The sequence below is a fragment of the Cibotium barometz genome, chromosome 8 (genome assembly GCF_041138505.1).
Source record: "Cibotium barometz isolate CiBa-2024 chromosome 8, ASM4113850v1, whole genome shotgun sequence".
Classification (NCBI taxonomy): Eukaryota; Viridiplantae; Streptophyta; class Polypodiopsida; order Cyatheales; family Cibotiaceae; genus Cibotium; species Cibotium barometz.
The window spans coordinates 34,339,149-34,347,798 of record NC_141053.1 but is presented as its reverse complement, the minus strand read 5'-3'; the positions used below and the strand labels follow the sequence as shown (position 1 = coordinate 34,347,798).

At 37.8% G+C, this 8,650-nt stretch overlaps 1 protein-coding gene across 1 annotated transcript; it reads right to left on the bottom strand.

Annotated features, from left to right (window-relative positions):
• Positions 1 to 1,835: 1,835 nt before the first annotated feature.
• Positions 1,836 to 4,241, bottom strand: LOC147636179 (uncharacterized). The gene is made up of 7 exons (XM_086801109.1): positions 4,109 to 4,241; positions 3,184 to 3,292; positions 2,984 to 3,078; positions 2,738 to 2,849; positions 2,495 to 2,619; positions 2,263 to 2,333; positions 1,836 to 2,155 (listed from the first exon to the last, which is right to left on the bottom strand). Exons 1-7 carry the CDS (start codon positions 4,157 to 4,159, stop codon positions 2,089 to 2,091), a joined length of 630 nt encoding a protein of 209 aa, XP_086657235.1. The 5' UTR covers positions 4,160 to 4,241; the 3' UTR covers positions 1,836 to 2,088.
• Between the last annotated feature and the right edge of the window lie 4,409 nt (positions 4,242 to 8,650).

Sequence of the window (8,650 nt, the reverse complement as noted above, 5' to 3'; positions counted from 1 at the left end):
ATATATTTGACAATAAATGGCGGCGGTGCACATCAAAAGGGATTTAAGATAAGACACATCTAAAATGTTTATATCACATATTAAAGATTGTTGAAGTGTATAAGAATGGTTACACAGTTGATATCCATGGCTTGAGGGGTCCACTACATAGAAACCTTGTGTAGCATATGCATATTAAACATCTTTTACATGGATCTTTTGTTTTATGTGCTTCATAACTTGAGACTCATGAAAGTGTCGCTATTTGTATACAATTTTAAACTATATGATAACTATAAAAACCTTTTGTTGAACTCTTTTGCTACCTTACATAGTAAGATTCCACACCCATCTCTCTTTAGGGTCTAGTAGCCAAAATAGCATTTGGGTGGCTTTCATTACTTGGAAACAAAAGTTGGAAAGCATAAATACATAGAATGCTCATGCTCAATATCATTTTGTGATATTTGACCAATGTAATTAGATATGTATGTGTGTACATGTACATAATATGTATATAAGTGTACACACGTAGATGTATCTATTCATATATTTATGTATGTACATATATATACATATGTTTATAGGTGTACATATACATACATGCACATACAAGTCCTTGAGGTTGGATGGGCAAGAGTGGTTTTTTAAGACTACTTGCTATATGGGTTTTTTTAAGACTACTTGCTATATGGGTTTCCTATTTTATGTGAACAATATATGAGAAGTGAGGAGTAAGGGCACTTGGCATACGTGAGGAATAAGGGTGCTTGGCCAATAGCTTTGTTTGAGGAATAGGGCAACTAGCCAATAGCTTTGTTTAAAAATCCATTGCAAGTGGTTGTTATAAAGAGTTCCTTCTCTTCCTTTGACCATTGCTCACATAACCCAAGTTGTAGTGTAATTTTCCCACTTGAAATTCAAAAATCCTAGTTAGAATTCTATGTTACCTTTAATTTTAAGAGATAAAATTTATACATTTTAGTTATAAATCCATGCATTTGTATAATTTTCTAACGATTTTCAAGTCTAAATCCGGATTAAGCCTAAGATTGCCTTTAATTTTAAGGATTGAAAAAAACACTTTTTTTCGAACACTTGTGGAAGGTTTTGGATCGGGTCCGCCCGCCGCCGTAGGCTTGATGCAAAAGATTGTTGTGTTTGTTGTAAACGCGTACTCTTGGTCCGCAGTGTTCGAAACTGAGTGGAAGTGCCGGACAGGCGACGTCGTTTCAAAATTGTCCGTGCGATCTTGAGAGAGAGATCTCGGTTCGATAAAGCAGCGGCAGCTGAAGTTGACAGAAATGATGGCCCTGCTGCCAGATTGGGGCACACCTGGAGGACGTGGTTTCGAGAAAAAAAGAGGCATTTGGGTGGCGGCCTCAGTTTCTAGAGTCGTTAGCGCGCGCGCGGGCGCGCGCACGCTACCGTCAACACTCACACCTGATCCTCTCACTGCTTGCCGTTTGCAGTACACTTATAGTAGTCTTGTGTAGACTTCTTCTCGATCATCTGAACTCTGTGTCGTTGTTAGATGTTAGGCACGGTACATCGCAAGCGAATTATCGAAACATATCGCCCACATTATGGTACTTTTCTACACTTGACAGCAGGGCTCGTACAGACCTCGCCTCCTAATATACTTCATTCTTTTCAAATTTCATTCAACTTTCCTACTTCTTTGAGGTTTATCAGATACAACAATTGGTTATAAAAGAATTTACCAGTAATTGATGATTTTCATTATAACCATGTACAAATGATGACAGCCTGGATAATATTTCCGAGAAAACAATCATATAATGGTCTCTTAATCTTTAAAAACTTGTTATCATGATGGTGGAAAAGGCGGTGGATTGAAGAATTCATTTATATATTAGTGATTACCGTATTTACAAAAAAAGGCAGGCTGCAGGATGCCAAAATGCTTGTAGCCCCATAAACTCTATAATTAAGTGATTGAACCGCGTGATGTACTTCAAAACGATGGCAATAACAACACTAAGACGCGTCTCATCATCTCCGTCGATCACAACAAAGCACTGATTAGAAGTCTTAATTAATCTTCGTCTGCTTTTCCAAAATGCCCTTAGGAGAAGTTGATTGACACTATACTAATAAAACGGTACTGGGAATCCCATGAGGGTTCTTTAGGACATTCTCCACGTATAATTTCCTGTAAAAAAGCCATGCAAACAATCTTACAAAGTGTTTAATATGCAAAGATTAAACTTAATAAATATAATCAATGTAGACTTGGCATTCTTTTGGGAAAACACTGACCTAGCATCCATATCATCCGCTGGTCTCTCATGCTGAGTCCAGCATGGTAGTCCCTTGAACAAACGCATTGCCTGTATACATTAAACAGTGCTTAACAGTCAATTGAACTCCTTAATTATAATACACATTAGATTAGCTTCTGGTAAACATCTTAAGTAATTACTTTACCTTCACCTGATTATACACATTAGATTAGCTTCTAGTAAACATATTAAGGAACTAATCACTTTACCTTCACGTGATTATCCGTGTCTAGCGTAAACCGGTGGTACATCCCCGGAGGTAAAACAACGAGATCGCCTTTCTCAATGCGAAAGCGTATCCACTTCTCATCATAATCACGGATGTCCCAATAACCTGTGAGATTAAGGAGGATTACATCAATGCAACTACCGTGTATACACGTTGATGTTTAAGAAGTAAGTAAATGCATGCTCAGCTGAGAAATTAGCAAGGTACATTAATTAATACATACCACCTCCTTCCAACAGAAACCTGATCTCTTCATCTGCATGCAAATGCTCTGTAAAGAAATGCTGAACTTTGGAATCATAATCTATCATATTCGGTGCCATTGTCACAATGTCCTGATTTGAGAGAGAAAAACTATCTGTGAGGAGCAGCTAGGGTTGTATTTTAGCAACAAAATATATTGAATGTTTTGGAAATTTATAAATAGATTCTTGATTTATGTTAAGTGAAAATCAAAGAGTTTTCTAACCCAGTAGTTATAGCCACGCTCCTTTTTGATCCTCTCTAACAATTCATTGTTCTCCCAGTTATCTGCGTCAAGTCTCCATATTCTCATACCAAGGTCTGTCCAATGGAGAGTTGCAGCGTGTCAAAACAACCACGGTAATCGACATTACCTCTAATTAATATAATAATTATTTAACCAATAGTTAAGAAATAAAGGATTACCGTCCAGATGTTCACGAGCAACCGGCCTATTGGGAGTGTATTTGTGAGGAAGCTTTGGGTCCTCATCGGATGGATTGAAGTACCAGGCTTCAACAATGGAAACCGGGATCTGAAAAAGTTTGATAGACACTATTAAACCAATACTAAGCTGAATTAAGCCTTCATATGAAATTATATGATACACGGAATCTCTAAATATACAGATGATACATTTTATTGGTCCTTAAATACAAGATTTCAAAGGAGAGAGTATAATTTGGAAGCTGACATTAAGAGAATCAGTTATAGATGACAATATACATTGGGAGTTGAATTAGCTCCTACAATTGGTGATACAAGCAATGGATTGTGGTTGATTGTTTGACAATAATAGTGTAATATTCTAAGGCAAAGGTGAAAAGAGAGAGAGAGAGAGAGAGAGAGAGAGAGAGAGATTATCTCCTACTACAGGTGATAGAAGTAATGGATTGTGGCAAAGGTGATAAGAGAGAGAGAGAGAGAGAGAGAGAGAGAGAGAGAGAGATTATCTCCTACTACAGGTGATAGAAGTAATGGATTGTGGCAGATTTCGTGACACTAAGATGATAAGAGTGTAATATTCTTAGACAAAGCTACGTAATGGATTGTGGTTGATTTCATGACACTAAGGTGATAAGAGTAGTGTAATATTCGTAGACAAAGCTATGGAATGGATTGTGGTTGATTTCATGGCACTAATAAGGTGATAAGAGCGTAATATTCTTAGACAAAGCTATGCTTAAGAGAGTCTCAGAGGTGAGAGTGAGAGAGAGTGTGTGTGAGAGAGTGAGAGGGAGGGGGTGTGTGTGTGTGTGTGTGAGAGAGAGAGAGAGAGAGTGAGAGAGTGAGTGAGTGAGCGAGGGACCGAGTGTGTGTGTGTGTGTGTGAGAGAGAGAGAGGAACAAACCTCACAAGTAAGCTTCTCAAGCTCAGAAGTAAGCTCCTTCTCCATGGCCATAGGTGGAAGGAGGGAGCAAGAGTGTATAGCAAAGTGAAGAAGGGCTGAGCAAAGGTGGTATTATGTGGAGTTGAAATGTGTGAGATATGGAGAATTGTGGGCACCTTAAAAAGACGCTTGAAAGATGATGTGGGGGGGAATCTCGCGCCTTAGCGTGTTTCACGCGTGTAATCTTTCCCACACTTCCCATCATGCATGTGGTGCTCTTCTACTTCCCGCATTTTGATTATTATTTATATTATTTTTCTCATCTTTATTGCATGCATGTGCTCCTTGCATAGCTTTTATCCAATCATCACTTTAAGACCCATCTTTTTGCCCCAAACTACATAGCATTATCTCTTTCCTCCTTATGGGTTTTTTTCAAAATTAAAATGTCAATGATGTTTTTTTATTTGTGATCGAATTTCTTTTCTTCGTCTTTATCTTCCGAAGAAAAAAAAAAGCAGCCTTCTCATTACTAGATGTTTTTTTATTATTCATTTCTTTCATGATAATATTGTTTGATTTTTTATTTCATGAGGTCAATAATGCATATTTGTTTCGATATTATGGTTATTAATTTTCATCTCACGTTAAGTAATACCCATGTTTTTCTTCATATGTAAAAAAGCCCCTTGCACTCCTCTTTAGTGGAATTATGGACATATATATATATATATATATATTCCAAAAAAAAGAATTATTGACATAGAATTCAGGAGTAGTTGTCTTTGAAAGGAATGAAGAATGATTGGATTTTGTTGCGTAGTAGCATAAAATATCTTTTTTTTTTCAAAATAAGAAAATTCATTTCTAGTAATCAATGCCGTGCTTCTTCCGCTTATTGCCACCTTTTTGCGCACAGCTTTTATACTCACGATTCTCGAAGGGGACAAAAGCTAGTGCAGCACAGATTTGCGCAAATATCCTGTGCTTTTTTGCGTCTCATTGTCCATATAAGCGCGCCAATGGCCATCACTTGGGTAATACCATGGTACCTTGATTTTGGTCCTCACTATTCCTCCAATTTCACTAATACAAATGCACTTATTTAAAAAAAAACACATTTAACCACCCTTTAAAGTCCAAAATAATTTAAAGGAAAAAAACCCTAATTTCGCGAGATCTCCTCTTTTACCCCCGAGTAGAATTTTGTCCTCACCTTGTCACCCCCAAGTAAAAGTCCAAATTCAATCACATTACATCTATTATATATAAAAAAAGCATTCCTTTACCCCCTAATTTCATCATCGATCTCCTCTTTTACCCCAAGTATTTATCTCCACCCCCATGCAAAGTCCGAAATAAATGAAAGTAAATTTACAAAATACTAATTTCTACCCCAAGTAAGCATTTATCTCCACCTTTTGGACCCCCTTGAAAAAGCCCAAAATAAAATAAAATTTATAAAAAATCAAAAACACAATTTAACATTTGGTTTCACCAACGATCTCCTCTTTTCACAATTTTAACCCTTAATTTCGCATGTGTAAAGTCCATAATCTCGATCTCCTCTTTTCACAATTTTAACCCTTAATCTCGCATGTGTAAAGTCCATAATCTCCAGCTTGTCATAAAGTACATCCCATTATATTTCCTTTGCTTTTTAGAAAATTTCTAGAGGCTCTACAGCTTCAACCTTATGTAGTAGGGTCCGTTATTAACCGGTGGTAGGCTACGTCTACATCAACTAAAATTGCCCGTGTATCCACATCATGTACCGCACTTGTGGCTTTCCATTTCTACAGTGATAGTGCCACACTCACACTCCTCCGCACGCACCAATCCATTTGTAGCTATGATTTTGCTACATGCCTTCAATCGAGTGGAAAAATCCCATAGCATTATGGTGAAAGCACGAAGGAGACCCTCATTGATGCAAAACATTAATCAAAGGTTAAAGGGATGCATGAAGCCCCTAATAATTATTCAACCCACAAGCTATATATATGATTTTCCACCTCCATGGCATGGAACGAAGCCCAATAATCAACGTCCATTATGGTTTAAGAGGGGGAGGGGGGGGAACAATCCCTCGTTCACAGCAACATTGATAATCAAAGGTTAGGGGATTTTTTGGGTGGGGATAGAGCCCAATAAAATCAAAATTTAGCTCTGAAAGTAATCAAAGGTTAGGCGTAGCCCAATAAATAATCGATGTTAAACCTTTGAGTATACGTGGGCAAGGACTTCTAGTCAAAAAGGAGTGCGGCTGCCCCGACCAGTTGAATCTTACCGGGGCCCGCGTTGCACGCTGCCGCTTTCGTATCATATATGCGCCGCAATTTGCAATGTGAAACATAAGTGCATACGATGGACAATTCAAACCAACAACCCATAGTCACAGCATGGTCATCATGCATTTTTGACCATGAATATATACAAGCTCCCCTGTATCCGCGAAGCAAGCCATGGATTTTGCAAAAGTATTGTATACAAGCTGATGCCCCACATTCCCACGCGTTGTTGCCAAGCTAAAAAGAATTAGTCTTTAACGTCGACCTGTTAGCTTTGCAAACAGACCATAAATGTACAAATATCCGCACAGTTGCACTTTGGAGAGGCGTACTTTACTGACAAGAGGTTGTTAACAGGCTACCAGGACCGAGGCCTTTCCCGTGCCTCTGCTAAACTAAACCCAAAAATCGCAGCTTTGTCAGACCACGCACTGTGATTTCATGTAGGAATCAGATAGGATGTTGTGCTTTGTCCAAGGCTCAAACGCATCACAAGAAATTGACGTAATATGTATATATATATATATATATATATATAGATAAAGACATCTAATATAATATAATATAATATAATATACATATATATATATATATATATAATATAATATAATATAATACACACACACACACACACACACACACACACACACACATATATGGGTAATATGGCTCTTCTTATTAGAGGACCCTTTTTAAGTCCAAATTTTGCCCAATAACATACATTCTTTTTTTTTCTAAATGTGCATGCCAGATACACCTAATAATCACAGTAATATGTTAGCCACGCGAACCCCCATGGTAGGATGCATATTTCAAGAAAGGCCAAATGTGAAGGGGGACAAGGTTACAGATTAAGATAGCAAACAAGGGGGGAGGGGAGTACATCTTGGATGAGGAGCAAGGGCCACAACCTTTGGACGACAATGTAAAAAAAAATTACTGCTAAAGAAGACACTCAACTACCTGGAGAAGTAGATTACATTGAGGAGGACATAATAGAAGAAGATGAAGTCACTGAAGTACCTCTTGAAGGCAGCTCATGACGATGAAGACATTTAAGGTGACAATTTAGGCTTGCATGTTCTTCCCATTAAAGCATTTGAGGCTTCACTAGTTGAGAATGAAGACTTTGAGCTATAGTGATTCTAGGTAAGTTGATATACTATGAACCAATTAAGAGCAAGGTCAAAGCTCACGCACCATGCCTATTTCTTTGTGAGCCCTTCTCGAGGGACAAGAAAATGACATTAAGGAGGATGACTCACTAGAAGCAGATGACATTAAGGATGAGTTAATAGAAGTAGATGACATTCAGGATGTTCTTCCCATTGAAGCATTTGAGGCTTCACTACTTGAGAATGAAGACTTTGAGCTATAGTGATTCTAGGTAAGTTGACAAACTATAAACCAATCAAGAGCAAGGTGAAATCTCACATATTATGCCTTTTGAAGCATTTGAGGCTTCGACATACTATAAACCAATCAAGAGCAAGGTGAAGTCTCACATATCATGCCTATTTCATTGTGAGCCCTCTCCAAGGACAAGCATATGACATTCAGGATAACTTCTCCAAGAGTAGATGAAGACATTAAACTACCTGATAGAGATGACTTTCAAGGCTTGCATGTGAAGCATCATTTGAGGCTTCACTCAATGAGAATGAAGACTTTGAGACACTGATTCTAGGTAAGTCAACATACTATAAAACCAGTCAAGTGTACGGTCATAGCTCATACACCATGCATATTTCATTGTCAACCCTTAGGATAAGTCATCAATGTACCACTCAAACTTAGTCCCATCGGCGTGCACGTCACACACAATGATTTGTAACCCTCATATATGATGTAATGTGGACTCAAAGTCAAACTCTAGTCTCATATCTTGTTCCAGTGCAAGGTTAGAGAGTTTGAACAACCAGGCATAGTTCATGAGCCCTAGCTTATGGACAAGTTGTTAGGGTACCATTTATAATTAGTCTCATGCATCTATAATGTGGACTAAGAACCTTTTACATGTACTTACTAGATTTCCAACATGATTTCTTATCATCCTTTTTAAGTTGCACATGTCCACCATGAAAGCCATGTTAGAGAGTAAAATCTCACATTGCTCTAAACATGCATCTGATAGCTCTAATGGCAAAATGGAATGAGCATAGTCAAGATGATGCTTTAATAGCTTATCTAGTATTCTAATTTCTGCATGTAAACTACAAATGTGAACTCTCTCTAGCTATATAGGAAGTATGGAATCCTTGAGTTTGTCAGA